We start from the raw sequence: 22,173 nt of genomic DNA, 5'->3' as shown, positions 1-22,173 counted from the left end.
GTGACACTACTACTACCACTACTACTACTGCTACTAACTACTACCAACTACCACCACCACCAGGCTTCCTCTCTCTCAGAATGTTAACTATGTGCTGTGGTATTGTGATACTACTACTACTAACTACTACCAACTACCACCACCACCAGGCTTCCTCTCTCTCAGAATGTTAACTATGTGCTGTGGTTTTGTAACACAACTACTACCACCACCACCAGGCTTCCTCTCTGAATGTTAACTATGTGCTGTGGTTTTGTAACACTACCACCAGGCTTCCTCTCTCTCAGAATGTTAACTGTGTGCTGTGGTTTTGTAACACTACCACCACCACCAGGCTTCCTCTCTCTCTGAATGTTAACTATGTGCTGTGGTATTGTAACACTACCACCACCACCAGGCTTCCTCTCTCTCAGAATGTGAACTGTGTGCTGTGGTTTTGTAACATCCCTCCTCTCCCCTCTAGGTAACATGTCCCACCCTCGACCCTGGTTAGGCCTGGACCACTTCAACAAAGCCCCGAAGAGAGGTCGCTATACCTACCTGGAGAAAGCTATCAAGATCCACAACTGAGCAACTCTCCTCTTCCCGCTTCCTCCTCCCTCTTCCTCATCCCTCCTCTTCCTCCTCCCTCCTCTTCCTCCTCCCTCCTCTTCCTCCTCCCTCCTCTTCCTCCTCCCTCCTCTTCCTCCTCTCTCTTCTTCCTCCTTAACCCACCATAACCACAGACTGTAACCAACCAAGTGTCTGTGCCCCACCTCTAACACCTTCCACAGACAGACACCGTGTCTCCTGTCACACGGATCGATCCCATCCATCCATTAGCAGGCTGCTGATGATGATGATGATGATGAATACTATACCACCCCTTCGACCCAACCCCCCCGCCTTCCACCCAAACCCCCTCTCCCCCTTCCTCCCCCCACCACCGCCCTTCTACTGTTTTTGAGGCTGTTAGGTTTTTGGCTTCTCTAACTCCGACTGCCTATTTTTTTTTGTCTGGATGAAAGAAATGAAATTGGAGAAAGGACAGGAAGATGAACTTTACTTTTTCCTGGTTTATTTTGTTTTTTGTTTTTAATGATAAGAGTTGTTTCAAAACGTAAAGAGCGCTGCTGCGTATAGTGTGTGGGGGGGGACGAGGCAGAGAAAAGAGAGAGCAGAAACCAAGAAGGATGATTTGGTCTTTTAAAGAAGAGAACCAGTTACAGAAGGGTTGAAGCTTGAGACTAGTATTCCTGATGTGATCCTCTTCATATCCCCCCCCCCCCCTCCTCCTTCTCCTTTAGTCAACTAGTCAAAGTGTTTCCATCTTTAAAAAATAAAAAAAAATTCAGTTTTTGTCTTTTTTTTCTGCAATATCTTCTTGTATAATAAAATAAAAATCCACAGCATCTGTTTAAAATAAATGTAAAAAGAGAAGAAGTGGTCTGTACTTTCATCTTGCACGTTGCCACTCCATATCAAAGCCGTTTCTCAGGACTGGTAAATGGCAACTTTGGTCCTACTTATGATTTTAATGTTGCCCTTCCTCTCCTCTTTTCCTGCCCTGTTATGTTCTCTCCATCCCTGAGGGTTTGGGATGGGCTGGGCTGTACCTCCTCTGGTGTTGGGGGAGTTTGACTGAGGGTTTGTGTTGGGGGAGTTTGACTGAGGGTTTGTGTTGGGGGAGTTTGACTGAGGGTTTGGGATGGGCTGTACCTCTTCTGGTGTTTGGGGAGTTTGAGTAGTGCTGCTTTAGTAGGAAGTTTCGGCCATTAGTGAGCCCTCTGGTTTCACCATATATACACAGAACCAGTGTTACTATAATTATTATTAGAACAACAAAACACACTGACCTTTTTTTTCTTAAGCACAGATGGAATGCCCCCCCCCCCCCTCCCTAAAAGCCCATCATAGTTGGCTTTGTGAAGAGATTTGAAATTGTGTGTATATATTTAAAAAAAACACAACAAAAACGTGAAATGAGAAACACAGAACGATGTTATTGGTTGGCTACAAACTGAGAAGATTCAGGTGTTCATATTTCTTGTGTAGTTTTTGTTTTGTTTTCGTTTTAGGGGTTCCTTGATTCTTTAGATTCTTGTTTTGGTTCTGTTTTCTCCTGTTTTTTGTTTTAACTAACGGCACCCGTTGGCTCTGATATTGATGTTAAGGGTTAAGATAACGAGCTGCGCTACTGACCGGTGGGATTAGGGTTTAGAAATAACTTTTCCCCCAAAAAAAACTCCCAGGTTTTCCACACATCCCAGTTGGAGGATTCCAGACTACCTGCGTATTACTCCTCTGATTCAGAGGAATCATCCAACAGGGATTTCTGGGAAAACCCAGGGAATTCTGGGGAAAAAAGTTACTGGAGTTTTGTCACCCTAGATGATGAGATCAGGGCCCGTTATCCACAGTGTCTTTGATTTAGGAGTGCTGATCTAGGATCTGTCCGTACAAGCTTATTCCTTTACGATCTAAAAAGGCCAAACTGCTGCTAGACCAGCTCTACTATCCTGAGACTCTTGGTGGATACGGGCCCTGATCAACGCCCTTGTTCCTCCTTGATTGGGTGTGTTTCCAGTTGAAGCTCGTCCCTGTAGCAGCAGTGTACCACAACTACTCCTGTATATTGCCTTTTTTTTTTTTTTTTGCTGGAAAATGTATGTTGAATAAAATTTTCTATAAAAACATGTGCGCTCGCTGCCAGTCCCGTCTGAGTCGAGTTAAAACCAGGTTTTATATGGAGCCAGTATATAGACAGAGCGGACAGAACATTAAGAACACCTCTTTCCATGACGTTGACTGACCAGGTGAAATACTTTGATCCCTTATTGATGTCGCTTCAATCGGTGTAGATGAAGGGGAGGAGACCTGGTTAAAGATGAAGGGGAGGAGACCTGGTTAAAGATGAAGGGGAGGAGACCTGGTTAAAGATGAAGGGGAGGAGACCTGGTTAAAGAAGGATGTTTAATCCTACAGACGATTGAGACATGGATTGTGTATGTGTTGCCATTCAGAGGGTGAATGAAAAAGACCAAAAGATTAGATGTGTTTGAACGGGGTAGTAGGTGCCAGGTGCACCAGTTTGTGTCAAGACATGCAAAGCTGCTGGGTTTTTCACACTCCACAGTTTCCTGTGTGTATCAAGAATGGTCCACCACCCAAAGGACATCCAGCCAACTGGACACAACTGTGGGAAGCATTGGAGTCGACATGGGCCAGCATCCCTGTGGAACCCTTTCGCCACCTTGTAGATTCGACATGGGCCAGCATCCCTGTGGAACCCTTTCGCCACTGTACGGTCCATACCCGACCAATTGAGGCTGTTCTGACGGCAAAAGGGGGGTGCGCAACTCCAATATTAAGGTGTTCTTAATGTTTTGTACACTCACTGTATATACTGGATGTATATGTTCAAACAATGCTGAGAAGGACAGCACCAGGACGAGCAAAGTTGTCTTGTTGGCCTACTTCCAGAAATATACCAATTTATGTTTTAAATAAAATTTAGTGGCGTTGTGGTGTGGATGTACAGTGTATTCAGACCCCTTGACCAGTCCCACATATTGTTACGTTTACAGCCTTGTTCTATAATTGATTAAATATTAGTTTTTTTCTCATCAATCTACACACAATACTCCATAATGACATCACAATACCCCCATAATGACATCACAATACCCCCATTATGACATCACAATACCCCATAAAGACAAAGTTCTAAAAAAATAAATTCAGTGTTTGCAAATGTATTAAAAACAGAAATATCTGGTCTCGAAATTGAGCTCAGTGGCATCGTGTTTCCGTTGATAACCCTTTATGTTTCCATAACTTTATTGGAGTCTACCTGGAATTTAGACTCTACTTGGAGTCTAAATTAAATTGATTGGACATGATTTGGAAAGGTGCACACCTGTCTATATAATGTCCCACAGTTGATAGTGCATGTCAGAGAAAAAAAACAAGCCATGAGGTGGAAGGAATTGGCCGTAGAGCTCCGAGACAGAATTGTGTCGAGGCACAGGTCTGGGGAAAGATACCAAAAAATTGTTTCAGCATTGAAGAAGAACAACGTGGCTTCCATCATTCTAAAATGATGGAGGCCTCTTCCTAGAGCTGGCCGCCTGGCCAAACTGAGCAATCGGGGTGACCAAGAACTCGATGGTCACTCATGACAGAGCTCCAGAGTTCCTCTGTGGAGATTGGAAAACCTTCCAGAAGGACAACCATCTCTGCACCACTAATCAGGCTTTTATAGTAGAGTAGCCAGATGGAAGTCACTCCTCAGTGAAAGGCACATGACAGCCCGCTTGGAGTTTGCCAAAAGGCACCTAAAGACTCTCAGACCATGAGAAACGATTCTCTGGTCTGATGAAACCAAGATTGAACTCTTTGGCTTAAATGCCAAGCATCACGTCTGGAGGAAACCTGGCACCATCCCTACGGTGAAGCATCATGCTTAGGGGATGTTTTTCAGCGGCAGGGACTGGGAGACCAGTCAGGATCGAGGGAAAGATGAACGGAGAAAAGTAGAGAGAGATCCATGATGAAAACCTGCTCCAGAGCACTCAGGACCTCAGACTGGGGTGAAGGTTCAACTTCCAACAGGACAATGACCCTAAGCACACAGCCAAGACAATGCAGGCAGGAGTGGCTTCGGGACAAGTCTCTCTGAATGTACTTGAGTGGCCCAGCCAGAGCACGGACTTGAACCCAATCGAACATCTCTGTAGAGACATGAAAATAGCTGTGCAGTGAAGCAATGCTCCCCATCCAACCTGACAGAGCTTGAGAGGATCTGCAGAGAAAAATGGGAGAAACTCCCCAAATACAGGTGTGCCAAGCTTGTAGCGTCATACCCAAGAAGACTCGAGGCTGTAATTGCTGTCAAAGGTGCTTCAACAAAGTACTGAGTAAAGGGTCTGAATACTTATGGAAATGTGATATTTCCATATTTGTTGTTGTCATGGGGTTTTGTGTGTAGATTGATATGCGGGGGACGATTTAATACATGTTAAGAATAAGGCTGTAACAAAATGTGGAAGAAGTCAAGCGGTCTGAATACTTTCTGAAGGCACAGGAAGTGATAAACCTTACCCTGGTCTTTAGCGCCAGGGTAGCCTAGTGGTTAGAGCGTTGGACTAGTAACCGGAAGGTTGCAAGTTCAAACCCCCGAGCTGACAAGGCTGTCGTTCTGCCCCTGAACAGGCAGACAGCCACCTCTCATTTACTCTCAACTCCCTGTCTAATGCAACAACCAAACCACAACAAAAGTGATAATATATTTTATTAGAGGCATATAATCTATGTAAGCAATATAACAGTACTCCATTTCTCATCAGCTGTGTGGTGTTACACAATATAACAGATCAGGTCAGCTGTGTGATGTTACACAATATAACAGATCAGGTCAGCTGTGTGATGTTACACAATATAACAGATCAGGTCAGCTGTGTGATGTTACACAATATAACAGATCAGGTCAGCTGTGTGATGTTACACAATATAGCAGAACATCAGGTCAGCTGTGTGGTGTTACACAATATAACAGATCATCAGGTCAGCTGTGTGGTGTTACACAATATAACAGATCATCAGGTCAGCTATGTGGTGCTGTTACACGTCATTGTAGTTGACAGTTAGAATGATGAGTTTTCTCAATAAAATCATATTTGGTTAATTTTAAATTAAGGTAAAACACCCAGTTCAGTCCTTTATGTACATAACAGCTTTCTGAAAGGGGGGGAAGACCTGGGGAGAGCACTAAATGACGCCCGATTTGTAGGAATCATAGCTATAATGATCATTATCTGAATATTGGGCTCGTTGTCTGTCGGTTGGTCAACCAAGGGCCTTATTCAAGTGAATATAGATAGAAATGTGTTGTGTAGAACAGACATGATTCCCTGGTAAATGTATACATTACTATCTATATTCCCTTGATTAAGGCCCTGGGTTGACCAACCGACAGATACACACATTTCTATCTGAAGGTTCTGTATAAGGTTACTCAAGGGAATATAGATAGACATTTACCAGGGAATCATGTCTGTTCTACACAACACATTTCTATCTGAAGGTTCTGTATAAGGTTACTCAAGGGCTTGCAATAGTCCGGTAACCAATCAGACATCCCGGTTGGCGTATTCCCGTATGTTCTGCCTCTTCCTAGCCTGGAGAAATCCAGTCTGTTTGTGTGTTAACATTCCACTCTTTGTCAAGCCATGTTTGCCAAGACAAAGAGTGGAATGATATCTTAACAGACTGGTACCCAGGCTACCCTCTTCCCTTCTCATATTCCAACCTGGGGTTTGTGGGAAACCTGGGTAAGTTACTAGAACTGTACAACCCTGCTCCCTTTGTGAACAAGGCCCAGGTTGAGCTCTACCACGTCTTCATCTGCTAGCTTGTTTTAATTTTTATTTTACAAAAATAGGTCACAGATTCATACTATTTACAACCCTCTGGTACAGTAAGTTAGGTCAGCATTTAAAACTAAAGTGCGTCCCAAATTGTACCCCATTCCCTATGTAGTGGACTACTTTTGTACTAGCTCCCTCTCGAACGTAGTGCACTGTATAGGGAGTAGGGTGCCATTTTGGGATTCATCCTACGACTGTGTAAATCCTGTAGGTTTCTGTGGGGCTGCTGCTAGGGGGTCTCTTCCTTCGGCTGGATTCCATTCTGAAAACATCCCCCCCTTTTCCTCTCCCTCGCTGTTCTGAAAGAGTGTAGATAAGTTCAGTATTGAAACCAGAAATTTAAAAGGACAATCTGCAATTCAAAGAACTACCAAAAAACGGTCACCCTGACCCCGCCACTGCATTGGTAAACAGCTGAGGGATGGGGCTGGATAAATATAACCACTCTCAAATTCCTACACCGAGCTGTGGGTGCATGAGGGAAAGGGAGCATGTTTTCTGTGAGAAAGGCATTTCACTGTACTGGTGCACTTCTAATGGAATCCAGACCGAGAGAGTGGCCAGTGGTCAGACTGAGAGCAGAGCCACAGCTCCCCTGCTGGTAGTAAAGCATATTGGCCACAGCACCAGCTCCCCTTGGTGGTGGGCGGTGGTATGGCGGTCAGTAGCAGCTCTCCTAGTGGTGGGTGGTGGTATAGCAGTCAGCAACAGCTCCCCTAGTGGTGGGTGGGGTTATGGCGGTCAGCAATTGCTCTCCTAGTGGTGGGTGGTGGTATGGCAGTCAGCAGCAGCTCCCCTAGTGGCGGGTGGGGTTAAGGCGGTCAGCAGCAGCTCCCCTGGTGGTGGGTGGTGGTATGGCAGTCAGCAACAGCTCTCCTAGTGGTGGGTGGTGGTATGGCAGTCAGCAGCAGCTCTCCTAGTGGTGGGTGGTGGTATGGCAGTCAGCAACAGCTCTCCTAGTGGTGGGTGGTGGTATGGCAGTCAGCAGCAGCTATCCTAGTGGTGGGTGGTGGTATGGCAGTCAGCAGCAGCTCTCCTAGTGGTGGGTGGTGGTATGGCAGTCAGCAGCAGCTCTCCTAGTGGTGGGTGGTGGTATGGCGGTCAGCAACAGCGTGGCTTGTCCACGTGGATAATGCGGTTGCAACGAGGACAGGAGTGGTACGCATCCTTAAAGTGTTTCATGAAGAACGGGATCAGACAGCAGCCCACTACCAACCTGGGAGAGAGAGGGGGGATAGGAGGAGATGGGGAGAGTGGAAGTGGTGGGGGAGAGAGGGGTGGGAGATTGATGGGGAGAAGGGTGGGAGAGAGACATGGTGTTCAGTTGATTTTAGACATGTCTAATTCTCTCAAAAGTATCAAGACATTCTATAACTCCTCCCCTTCTTTACTCCCCCTCAGAGGATGAAGACCACTTTATGGGTCCCTCTGTTCCCCTCTATCCCCCACCCTCCTCTTCTTCACTCACCCACAGAGGATGAAGACCACTTTATGGGTCCCTCTGTTCCCCTCTATCCGCCCACCCTCCTCTTCTTCACTCACCCACAGAGGATGAAGACCACTTTATGGGTCCCTCTGTTCCCCTCTATCCGCCCACCCTCCTCTTCTTCACTCACCCACAGAGGATGAAGACCACTTTATGGGTCCCTCTGTTCCCCTCTATCCCCCCACCCTCCCCCCCTCCATCCCTCCCACCCTCCCCCCTCCCCTTCTTTACTCACCCACAGAGGATGAAGAGGATGCACATGAGCCAGGCGTAGGCTCCGACTTTATAGGTCACGTTCGTCATCACCTGTTGTTGACAGGAAGTACAGGTGGTCATGCCCTCTGAACGGCCCAGTTCTGTGTCATAACTCACAAACTTCTGAGTGGGAGTTTCACCACCTCCTCCAATACCACCTCCTCCACTGGTGTACACTGGGGGAAGAGAGAGAGAGGACAAGTTATATTGTGTCTGGCTCCAACACTGCTGGTGTAGAGGGGAACAAGGGAGACAAAGATGGTATAATGGGTAGAGACGAGAGAGAGATACTTCTGCTGCCTTCAAAATGTCTCCCTTGGAACCTGGGAATTTACCAGTTATAAATAAGCCATGATTGCGTTCAAGTTTCTTTTGAAGTCAAAACAATTCTTCGACCAAATGAGATTTCATTTTAGCTCGCTAGACGAGCTATCTGGTGTTGCTGCAGTTCTGGTGTTGTGTGCTTGCGGACAGTATAAATGAGACTTAGGACAGGAAGTGCTTACCTGGCTTTCCCTGAGACTGAGACTGAAACACAGAGTAGTTATTGGAGGGGATGGTGGAGGAAGGAGGGTTGAAGGGGGTATGGACATGATATACCTTCACCCCACTATCACCTTGTCCTTCAACTGGAAGAGAGAGGGAGACGGAGGGAGGGAGGGAGGGAGAGAGGGAGGGAGGGGGGAGGGGGAGGAGAGAGAGGGAGGGAGGGAGGGGTGAGATGAAGGAGAGAATTGCGGGGGGGTTTGAGAGTTAGGAAAAGAGAAAGAAAGAGGTTGATTAGATAGCTCCAATATGTAAAATAGAATGAATACAATCTATAGCAAGTGACACCTGGCACTTATGATACACAGGTACAGTATAGTAACAACCTGGGACGTAACCTATATGATACACAGGTACAGTAACAACCTGGGACGTAACCTATATGATACACAGGTACAGTATAGTAACAACCTGGGACGTAACCTATATGATACACAGGTACAGTAACAACCTGGGACGTAACCTATATGATACACAGGTACAGTAACAACCTGGGACGTAACCTATATGATACACAGGTACAGTAACAACCTGGGACGTAACCTATATGATACACAGGTACAGTATAGTAACAACCTGGGATGTAACCTATATGATACACAGGTACAGTATAGTAACAACCTGGGACATAACCTATATGATACACAGGTACAGTAACAACCTGGGACGTAACCTATATGATACACAGGTACAGTATAGTAACAACCTGGGACGTAACCTATATGATACACAGGTACAGTATAGTAACAACCTGGGCCGTAACCTATATGATACACAGGTACAGTATCAACCTGGGACGTAACCTATATGATACACAGTTACAGTATAGTAACAACCTGGGACGTAACCTATATGATATACAGGTACAGTAACAACCTTGGACGTAACCTATATGATACACAGGTACAGTAACAACCTGGGACGTAACCTATATGATACACAGGTACAGTAACAACCTGGAACGTAACCTATATGATACACAGGTACAGTAACAACCTGGGACGTAACCTATATGATACACAGGTACAGTAACAACCTGGGACGTAACCTATATGATACACAGGTACAGTAACAACCTGGGACGTAACCTATATGATACACAGGTACAGTACAGTAACAACCTGGGACGTAACCTATATGATATACAGGTACAGTAACAACCTGGGACGTAACCTATATGATACACAGGTACAGTAACAACCTGGGACGTAACCTATATGATACACAGGTACAGTAACAACCTGGGACGTAACCTATATGATACACAGGTACAGTAACAACCTGGGACGTAACCTATATGATACACAGGTACAGTATAGTAACAACCTGGGACGTAACCTATACGATACACAGGTACAGTAACAACCTGGGACGTAACCTATATGATACACAGGTACAGTATAGTAACAACCTGGGACGTAACCTATATGATACACAGGTACAGTAACAACCTGGGACGTAACCTATATGATACACAGGTACAGTATAGTAACAGCCTGGGACGTAACCTATATGATACACAGGTACAGTAACAACCTGGGACGTAACCTATATGATACACAGGTACAGTAACAACCTGGGACGTAACCTATATGATACACAGGTACAGTATAGTAACAACCTGGGACGTAACCTATATGATACACAGGTACAGTAACAACCTGGGACGTAACCTATATGATACACAGGTACAGTAACAACCTGGGACGGAACCTATATGATACACAGGTACAGTAACAACCTGGGACGTAACCTATATGATACACAGGTACAGTATAGTAACAACCTGGGACGTAACCTATATGATACACAGGTACAGTATAGTTATAACCTGGGACATAACCTATATGATACACAGGTACAGTATAGTAACAACCTGGGACGTAACCTATATGATACACAGGTACAGTATAGTAACAACCTGGGACATAACCTATATGATACACAGGTACAGTAACAACCTGGGACGTAACCTATATGATACACAGGTACAGTATAGTAACAACCTGGGATGTAACCTATATGATACACAGGTACAGTATAGTAACAACCTGGGACGTAACCTATATGATACACAGGTACAGTAACAACCTGGGATGTAACCTATATGATACACAGGTACAGTAACAACCTGGGACGTATCCTATATGATACACAGGTACAGTAACAACCTGGGACGTAACCTATATGATACACAGGTACAGTAACAACCTGGGACGTAACCTATATGATACACAGGTACAGTATAGTAACAACCTGGGACGTAACCTATATGATACACAGGTACAGTAACAACCTGGGACGTAACCTATATGATACACAGGTACAGTAACAACCTGGGACGTAACCTATATGATACACAGGTACAGTAACAACCTGGGACGTAACCTATATGATACACAGGTACAGTAACAACCTGGGATGTAACCTATATGATACACAGGTACAGTATAGTAACAACCTGGGACATAACCTATATGATACACAGGTACAGTAACAACCTGGGACGTAACCTATATGATACACAGGTACAGTATAGTAACAACCTGGGACGTAACCTATATGATACACAGGTACAGTATAGTTATAACCTGGGACATAACCTATATGATACACAGGTACAGTATAGTAACAACCTGGGATGTAACCTATATGATACACAGGTACAGTAACAACCTGGGACGTAACCTATATGATACACAGGTACAGTATAGTAACAACCTGGGACGTAACCCATATGATACACAGGTACAGTAACAGCCTGGGACGTAACCTATATGATACACAGGTACAGTATAGTAACAACCTGGGACGTAACCTATATGATACACAGGTACAGTATAGTAACAACCTGGGACATAACCTATATGATACACAGGTACAGTATAGTAACAACCTGGGACGTAACCTATATGATACACAGGTACAGTGACAACCTGGGACGTAACCTATATGATACACAGGTACAGTAACAACCTGGGACGTAACCTATATGATACACAGGTACAGTATCAACCTGGGACGTAACCAATATGATACACAGGTACAGTATAGTAACAACCTGGGACGTAACCTATATGATACACAGGTATAGTAACAACCTGGGACGTAACCTATATGATACACAGGTACAGTAACAACCTGGGACGTAACCTATATGATACACAGGTACAGTAACAGCCTGGGACGTAACCTATATGATACACAGGTACAGTGACAACCTGGGACGTAACCTATATGATACACAGGTACAGTATAGTAACAACCTGGGACGTAACCTATATGATACACAGGTACAGTACAGTAACAACCTGGGACGTAACCTATATGATACACAGGTACAGTAACAACCTGGGACGTAACCTATATGATACACAGGTACAGTAACAACCTGGGACGTAACCTATATGATACACAGGTACAGTATAGTAACAACCTGGGACGTAACCTATATGATACACAGGTACAGTACAGTAACAACCTGGGACGTAACCTATATGATACACAGGTACAGTACAGTAACAACCTGGGACGTAACCTATATGATACACAGGTACAGTAACAACCTGGGACGTAACCTATATGATACACAGGTACAGTATAGTAACAACCTGGGACGTAACCTATATGATACACAGCTACAGTAACAACCTGGGACGTAACCTATATGATACACAGGTACAGTAACAACCTGGGACGTAACCTATATGATACACAGGTACAGTATAGTAACAACCTGGGACGTAACCTATATGATACACAGGTACAGTATAGTAACAACCTGGGACATAACCTATATGATACACAGGTACAGTAACAACCTGGGACGTAACCTATATGATACACAGGTACAGTAACAACCTGGGACGTAACCTATATGATACACAGGTACAGTATAGTATCAACCTGGGACGTAACCTATATGATACACAGGTACAGTATAGTAACAGCCTGGGACGTAACCTATATGATACACAGGTACAGTATAGTAACAACCTGGGACGTAACCTATATGATACACAGGTACAGTAACAACCTGGGACGTAACCTATATGATACACAGGTACAGTATAGTAACAACCTGGGACATAACCTATATGATACACAGGTACAGTAACAACCTGGGACGTAACCTATATGATACACAGGTACAGTATAGTAACAACCTGGGACGTAACCTATATGATACACAGGTACAGTATAGTAACAACCTGGGACGTAACCTATATGATACACAGGTACAGTACAGTAACAACCTGGGACGTAACCTATATGATACACAGGTACAGTATAGTAACAACCTGGGACGTAACCTATATGATACACAGGTACAGTAACAACCTGGGACGTAACCTATATGATACACAGGTACAGTATAGTAACAACCTGGGACGTAACCTATATGATACACAGGTACAGTAACAACCTGGGACGTAACCTATATGATACACAGGTACAGTGACAACCTGGGACGTAACCTATATGATACACAGGTACAGTAACAACCTGGGACGTAACCTATATGATACACAGGTACAGTATCAACCTGGGACGTAACCTATATGATACACAGGTACAGTAACAACCTGGGACGTAACCTATATGATACACAGGTACAGTATAGTAACAACCTGGGACGTAACCTATATGATACACAGGTACAGTATAGTAACAACCTGGGACGTAACCTATATGATACACAGGTACAGTATAGTAACAACCTGGGACATAACCTATATGATATACAGGTACAGTATAGTAACAACCTGGGACGTAACCTATATGATACACAGGTACAGTAACAACCTGGGACGTAACCTATATGATACACAGGTACAGTAACAACCTGGGACGTAACCTATATGATACACAGGTACAGTAACAACCTGGGACGTAACCTATATGATACACAGGTACAGTACAGTAACAACCTGGGACGTAACCTATATGATACACAGGTACAGTAACAACCTGGGACGTAACCTATATGATACACAGGTACAGTAACAACCTGGGACGTAACCTATATGATACACAGGTACAGTAACAACCTGGGACGTAACCTATATGATACACAGGTACAGTATAGTAACAACCTGGGATGTAACCTATATGATACACAGGTACAGTATAGTAACAACCTGGGACATAACCTATATGATACACAGGTACAGTAACAACCTGGGACGTAACCTATATGATACACAGGTACAGTATAGTAACAACCTGGGACGTAACCTATATGATACACAGGTACAGTATAGTAACAACCTGGGCCGTAACCTATATGATACACAGGTACAGTATCAACCTGGGACGTAACCTATATGATACACAGTTACAGTATAGTAACAACCTGGGACGTAACCTATATGATATACAGGTACAGTAACAACCTTGGACGTAACCTATATGATACACAGGTACAGTAACAACCTGGGACGTAACCTATATGATACACAGGTACAGTAACAACCTGGAACGTAACCTATATGATACACAGGTACAGTAACAACCTGGGACGTAACCTATATGATACACAGGTACAGTAACAACCTGGGACGTAACCTATATGATACACAGGTACAGTAACAACCTGGGACGTAACCTATATGATACACAGGTACAGTACAGTAACAACCTGGGACGTAACCTATATGATATACAGGTACAGTAACAACCTGGGTACCTATATGATACACAGGTACAGTAACAACCTGGGACGTAACCTATATGATACACAGGTACAGTAACAACCTGGGACGTAACCTATATGATACACAGGTACAGTAACAACCTGGGACGTAACCTATATGATACACAGGTACAGTATAGTAACAACCTGGGACGTAACCTATACGATACACAGGTACAGTAACAACCTGGGACGTAACCTATATGATACACAGGTACAGTATAGTAACAACCTGGGACGTAACCTATATGATACACAGGTACAGTAACAACCTGGGACGTAACCTATATGATACACAGGTACAGTATAGTAACAGCCTGGGACGTAACCTATATGATACACAGGTACAGTAACAACCTGGGACGTAACCTATATGATACACAGGTACAGTAACAACCTGGGACGTAACCTATATGATACACAGGTACAGTATAGTAACAACCTGGGACGTAACCTATATGATACACAGGTACAGTAACAACCTGGGACGTAACCTATATGATACACAGGTACAGTAACAACCTGGGACGGAACCTATATGATACACAGGTACAGTAACAACCTGGGACGTAACCTATATGATACACAGGTACAGTATAGTAACAACCTGGGACGTAACCTATATGATACACAGGTACAGTATAGTTATAACCTGGGACATAACCTATATGATACACAGGTACAGTATAGTAACAACCTGGGACGTAACCTATATGATACACAGGTACAGTATAGTAACAACCTGGGACATAACCTATATGATACACAGGTACAGTAACAACCTGGGACGTAACCTATATGATACACAGGTACAGTATAGTAACAACCTGGGATGTAACCTATATGATACACAGGTACAGTATAGTAACAACCTGGGACGTAACCTATATGATACACAGGTACAGTAACAACCTGGGATGTAACCTATATGATACACAGGTACAGTAACAACCTGGGACGTATCCTATATGATACACAGGTACAGTAACAACCTGGGACGTAACCTATATGATACACAGGTACAGTAACAACCTGGGACGTAACCTATATGATACACAGGTACAGTATAGTAACAACCTGGGACGTAACCTATATGATACACAGGTACAGTAACAACCTGGGACGTAACCTATATGATACACAGGTACAGTAACAACCTGGGACGTAACCTATATGATACACAGGTACAGTAACAACCTGGGACGTAACCTATATGATACACAGGTACAGTAACAACCTGGGATGTAACCTATATGATACACAGGTACAGTATAGTAACAACCTGGGACATAACCTATATGATACACAGGTACAGTAACAACCTGGGACGTAACCTATATGATACACAGGTACAGTATAGTAACAACCTGGGACGTAACCTATATGATACACAGGTACAGTATAGTTATAACCTGGGACATAACCTATATGATACACAGGTACAGTATAGTAACAACCTGGGATGTAACCTATATGATACACAGGTACAGTAACAACCTGGGACGTAACCTATATGATACACAGGTACAGTATAGTAACAACCTGGGACGTAACCCATATGATACACAGGTACAGTAACAGCCTGGGACGTAACCTATATGATACACAGGTACAGTATAGTAACAACCTGGGACGTAACCTATATGATACACAGGTACAGTATAGTAACAACCTGGGACATAACCTATATGATACACAGGTACAGTATAGTAACAACCTGGGACGTAACCTATATGATACACAGGTACAGTGACAACCTGGGACGTAACCTATATGATACACAGGTACAGTAACAACCTGGGACGTAACCTATATGATACACAGGTACAGTATCAACCTGGGACGTAACCAATATGATACACAGGTACAGTATAGTAACAACCTGGGACGTAACCTATATGATACACAGGTATAGTAACAACCTGGGACGTAACCTATATGATACACAGGTACAGTAACAACCTGGGACGTAACCTATATGATACACAGGTACAGTAACAGCCTGGGACGTAACCTATATGATACACAGGTACAGTGACAACCTGGGACGTAACCTATATGATACACAGGTACAGTATAGTAACAACCTGGGACGTAACCTATATGATACACAGGTACAGTACAGTAACAACCTGGGACGTAACCTATATGATACACAGGTACAGTAACAACCTGGGACGTAACCTATATGATACACAGGTACAGTAACAACCTGGGACGTAACCTATATGATACACAGGTACAGTATAGTAACAACCTGGGACGTAACCTATATGATACACAGGTACAGTACAGTAACAACCTGGGACGTAACCTATATGATACACAGGTACAGTACAGTAACAACCTGGGACGTAACCTATATGATACACAGGTACAGTAACAACCTGGGACGTAACCTATATGATACACAGGTACAGTATAGTAACAACCTGGGACGTAACCTATATGATACACAGCTACAGTAACAACCTGGGACGTAACCTATATGATACACAGGTACAGTAACAACCTGGGACGTAACCTATATGATACACAGGTACAGTATAGTAACAACCTGGGACGTAACCTATATGATACACAGGTACAGTATAGTAACAACCTGGGACATAACCTATATGATACACAGGTACAGTAACAACCTGGGACGTAACCTATATGATACACAGGTACAGTAACAACCTGGGACGTAACCTATATGATACACAGGTACAGTATAGTATCAACCTGGGACGTAACCTATATGATACACAGGTACAGTATAGTAACAGCCTGGGACGTAACCTATATGATACACAGGTACAGTATAGTAACAACCTGGGACGTAACCTATATGATACACAGGTACAGTAACAACCTGGGACGTAACCTATATGATACACAGGTACAGTATAGTAACAACCTGGGACATAACCTATATGATACACAGGTACAGTAACAACCTGGGACGTAACCTATATGATACACAGGTACAGTATAGTAACAACCTGGGACATAACCTATATGTAACCTATATGATACACAGGTACAGTATAGTAACAACCTGGGACGTAACCTATATGATACACAGGTACAGTACAGTAACAACCTGGGACGTAACCTATATGATACACAGGTACAGTATAGTAACAACCTGGGACGTAACCTATATGATACACAGGTACAGTAACAACCTGGGACGTAACCTATATGATACACAGGTACAGTATAGTAACAACCTGGGACGTAACCTATATGATACACAGGTACAGTAACAACCTGGGACGTAACCTATATGATACACAGGTACAGTGACAACCTGGGACGTAACCTATATGATACACAGGTACAGTAACAACCTGGGACGTAACCTATATGATACACAGGTACAGTATCAACCTGGGACGTAACCTATATGATACACAGGTACAGTAACAACCTGGGACGTAACCTATATGATACACAGGTACAGTATAGTAACAACCTGGGACGTAACCTATATGATACACAGGTACAGTATAGTAACAACCTGGGACGTAACCTATATGATACACAGGTACAGTATAGTAACAACCTGGGACATAACCTATATGATATACAGGTACAGTATAGTAACAACCTGGGACGTAACCTATATGATACACAGGTACAGTAACAACCTGGGACGTAACCTATATGATACACAGGTACAGTAACAACCTGGGACGTAACCTATATGATACACAGGTACAGTAACAACCTGGGACGTAACCTATATGATACACAGGTACAGTACAGTAACAACCTGGGACGTAACCTATATGATACACAGGTACAGTAACAACCTGGGACGTAACCTATATGATACACAGGTACAGTATAGTAACAACCTGGGACGTAACCTATATGATACACAGGTACAGTGACAACCTGGGACGTAACCTATATGATACACAGGTACAGTATAGTAACAACCTGGGACGTAACCTATATGATACACAGGTACAGTTACAACCTGGGACGTAACCTATATGATACACAGGTACAGTATAGTAACAACCTGGGACATAACCTATATGATACACAGGTACAGTAACAACCTGGGACGTAACCTATATGATACACAGGTACAGTATAGTAACATCCTGGGACGTAACCTATATGATACACAGGTACAGCATAGTAACAGCCTGGGACGTAACCTATATGATACACAGGTACAGTAACAACCTGGGACGTAACCTATATGATACACAGGTACAGTATAGTAACAACCTGGGACGTAACCTATATGATACACAGGTACAGTAACAACCTGGGACGTAACCTATATGATACACAGGTACAGTATAGTAACAACCTGGGACGTAACCTATATGATACACAGGTACAGTATAGTAACAACCTGGAACGTAACCTATATGATACACAGGTACAGTAACAACCTGGGACGTAACCTATATGATACACAGGTACAGTAACAACCTGGGACGTAACCTATATGATACACAGGTACAGTATAGTAACAACCTGGGACGTAACCTATATGATACACAGGTACAGTATAGTAACAACCTGGGACGTAACCTATATGATACACAGGTACAGTAACAACCTGGGACGTAACCTATATGATACACAGGTACAGTATAGTAACAACCTGGGACGTAACCTATATGATACACAGGTACAGTAACAACCTGGGACGTAACCTATATGATACACAGGTACAGTATAGTAACAACCTGGGACGTAACCTATATGATACACAGGTACAGTGACAACCTGGGACGTAACCTATATGATACACAGGTACAGTAACAACCTGGGACGTAACCTATATGATACACAGGTACAGTAACAACCTGGGACGTAACCTATATGATACACAGGTACAGTAACAACCTGGGACGTAACCTATATGATACACAGGTACAGTAACAACCTGGGACGTAACCTATATGATACACAGGTACAGTAACAACCTGGGATGTAACCTATATGATACACAGGTACAGTATAGTAACAACCTGGGACATAACCTATATGATACACAGGTACAGTAACAACCTGGGACGTAACCTATATGATACACAGGTACAGTATAGTAACAACCTGGGACGTAACCTATATGATACACAGGTACAGTATAGTTATAACCTGGGACATAACCTATATGATACACAGGTACAGTATAGTAACAACCTGGGATGTAACCTATATGATACACAGGTACAGTAACAACCTGGGACGTAACCTATATGATACACAGGTACAGTATAGTAACAACCTGGGACGTAACCCATATGATACACAGGTACAGTAACAGCCTGGGACGTAACCTATATGATACACAGGTACAGTATAGTAACAACCTGGGACGTAACCTATATGATACACAGGTACAGTATAGTAACAACCTGGGACATAACCTATATGATACACAGGTACAGTATAGTAACAACCTGGGACGTAACCTATATGATACACAGGTACAGTGACAACCTGGGACGTAACCTATATGATACACAGGTACAGTAACAACCTGGGACGTAACCTATATGATACACAGGTACAGTATCAACCTGGGACGTAACCAATATGATACACAGGTACAGTATAGTAACAACCTGGGACGTAACCTATATGATACACAGGTATAGTAACAACCTGGGACGTAACCTATATGATACACAGGTACAGTAACAACCTGGGACGTAACCTATATGATACACAGGTACAGTAACAGCCTGGGACGTAACCTATATGATACACAGGTACAGTGACAACCTGGGACGTAACCTATATGATACACAGGTACAGTATAGTAACAACCTGGGACGTAACCTATATGATACACAGGTACAGTACAGTAACAACCTGGGACGTAACCTATATGATACACAGGTACAGTAACAACCTGGGACGTAACCTATATGATACACAGGTACAGTAACAACCTGGGACGTAACCTATATGATACACAGGTACAGTATAGTAACAACCTGGGACGTAACCTATATGATACACAGGTACAGTACAGTAACAACCTGGGACGTAACCTATATGATACACAGGTACAGTACAGTAACAACCTGGGACGTAACCTATATGATACACAGGTACAGTAACAACCTGGGACGTAACCTATATGATACACAGGTACAGTATAGTAACAACCTGGGACGTAACCTATATGATACACAGCTACAGTAACAACCTGGGACGTAACCTATATGATACACAGGTACAGTAACAACCTGGGACGTAACCTATATGATACACAGGTACAGTATAGTAACAACCTGGGACGTAACCTATATGATACACAGGTACAGTATAGTAACAACCTGGGACATAACCTATATGATACACAGGTACAGTAACAACCTGGGACGTAACCTATATGATACACAGGTACAGTAACAACCTGGGACGTAACCTATATGATACACAGGTACAGTATAGTATCAACCTGGGACGTAACCTATATGATACACAGGTACAGTATAGTAACAACCTGGGACGTAACCTATATGATACACAGGTACAGTACAGTAACAACCTGGGACGTAACCTATATGATACACAGGTACAGTATAGTAACAACCTGGGACGTAACCTATATGATACACAGGTACAGTAACAACCTGGGACGTAACCTATATGATACACAGGTACAGTATAGTAACAACCTGGGACGTAACCTATATGATACACAGGTACAGTAACAACCTGGGACGTAACCTATATGATACACAGGTACAGTGACAACCTGGGACGTAACCTATATGATACACAGGTACAGTAACAACCTGGGACGTAACCTATATGATACACAGGTACAGTATCAACCTGGGACGTAACCTATATGATACACAGGTACAGTAACAACCTGGGACGTAACCTATATGATACACAGGTACAGTATAGTAACAACCTGGGACGTAACCTATATGATACACAGGTACAGTATAGTAACAACCTGGGACGTAACCTATATGATACACAGGTACAGTATAGTAACAACCTGGGACATAACCTATATGATATACAGGTACAGTATAGTAACAACCTGGGACGTAACCTATATGATACACAGGTACAGTAACAACCTGGGACGTAACCTATATGATACACAGGTACAGTAACAACCTGGGACGTAACCTATATGATACACAGGTACAGTAACAACCTGGGACGTAACCTATATGATACACAGGTACAGTACAGTAACAACCTGGGACGTAACCTATATGATACACAGGTACAGTAACAACCTGGGACGTAACCTATATGATACACAGGTACAGTATAGTAACAACCTGGGACGTAACCTATATGATACACAGGTACAGTGACAACCTGGGACATAACCTATATGATACACAGGTACAGTATAGTAACAACCTGGGACGTAACCTATATGATACACAGGTACAGTTACAACCTGGGACGTAACCTATATGATACACAGGTACAGTATAGTAACAACCTGGGACATAACCTATATGATACACAGGTACAGTAACAACCTGGGACGTAACCTATATGATACACAGGTACAGTATAGTAACATCCTGGGACGTAACCTATATGATACACAGGTACAGTATAGTAACAGCCTGGGACGTAACCTATATGATACACAGGTACAGTAACAACCTGGGACGTAACCTATATGATACACAGGTACAGTATAGTAACAACCTGGGACGTAACCTATATGATACACAGGTACAGTAACAACCTGGGACGTAACCTATATGATACACAGGTACAGTATAGTAACAACCTGGGACGTAACCTATATGATACACAGGTAC

General features: G+C 43.2%; 3 protein-coding genes across 4 annotated transcripts in view; 1 reads left to right on the top strand and 2 right to left on the bottom strand.

Annotated features, from left to right (window-relative positions):
• Positions 1–2,671, top strand: part of LOC139421750 (ubiquitin carboxyl-terminal hydrolase 7) — a 66,923-nt gene extending 64,252 nt beyond the window's left edge. The window contains exon 31 of one of the 2 annotated variants that reach the window (XM_071172868.1): positions 464–2,671. In XM_071172868.1, coding sequence (XP_071028969.1) covers positions 464–570 — 107 coding nt within the window. In that variant the 3' untranslated portion in view covers positions 571–2,671. The remainder of the gene's footprint in view (positions 1–463) is intronic. The other variant, XM_071172870.1, reaches the window with a different exon arrangement.
• LOC139421752 (NLR family CARD domain-containing protein 3-like) overlaps positions 1–22,173 on the bottom strand; it is a 1,082,035-nt gene that overhangs the window by 466,431 nt on the left and 593,431 nt on the right. The window lies entirely within an intron of this gene.
• LOC139422500 (lipopolysaccharide-induced tumor necrosis factor-alpha factor homolog) overlaps positions 6,639–22,173 on the bottom strand; it is a 34,452-nt gene continuing 18,917 nt past the window's right edge. The window contains exons 3-5 of the mRNA XM_071173660.1: positions 8,655–8,777; positions 8,129–8,324; positions 6,639–7,623 (exon numbers count right to left, since the gene is read on the bottom strand). Coding sequence (XP_071029761.1) covers positions 7,509–7,623; positions 8,129–8,324; positions 8,655–8,777 — 434 coding nt within the window. The 3' untranslated portion in view covers positions 6,639–7,508. The remainder of the gene's footprint in view (positions 7,624–8,128; positions 8,325–8,654; positions 8,778–22,173) is intronic.

Source organism: Oncorhynchus clarkii, chromosome 12 (assembly GCF_045791955.1).
Source record: "Oncorhynchus clarkii lewisi isolate Uvic-CL-2024 chromosome 12, UVic_Ocla_1.0, whole genome shotgun sequence".
Lineage (NCBI taxonomy): Eukaryota > Metazoa > Chordata > Actinopteri > Salmoniformes > Salmonidae > Oncorhynchus > Oncorhynchus clarkii.
The sequence above is the reverse complement of the archived record's forward strand: the minus strand, read 5'-3'. Positions and strand labels throughout refer to the sequence as shown.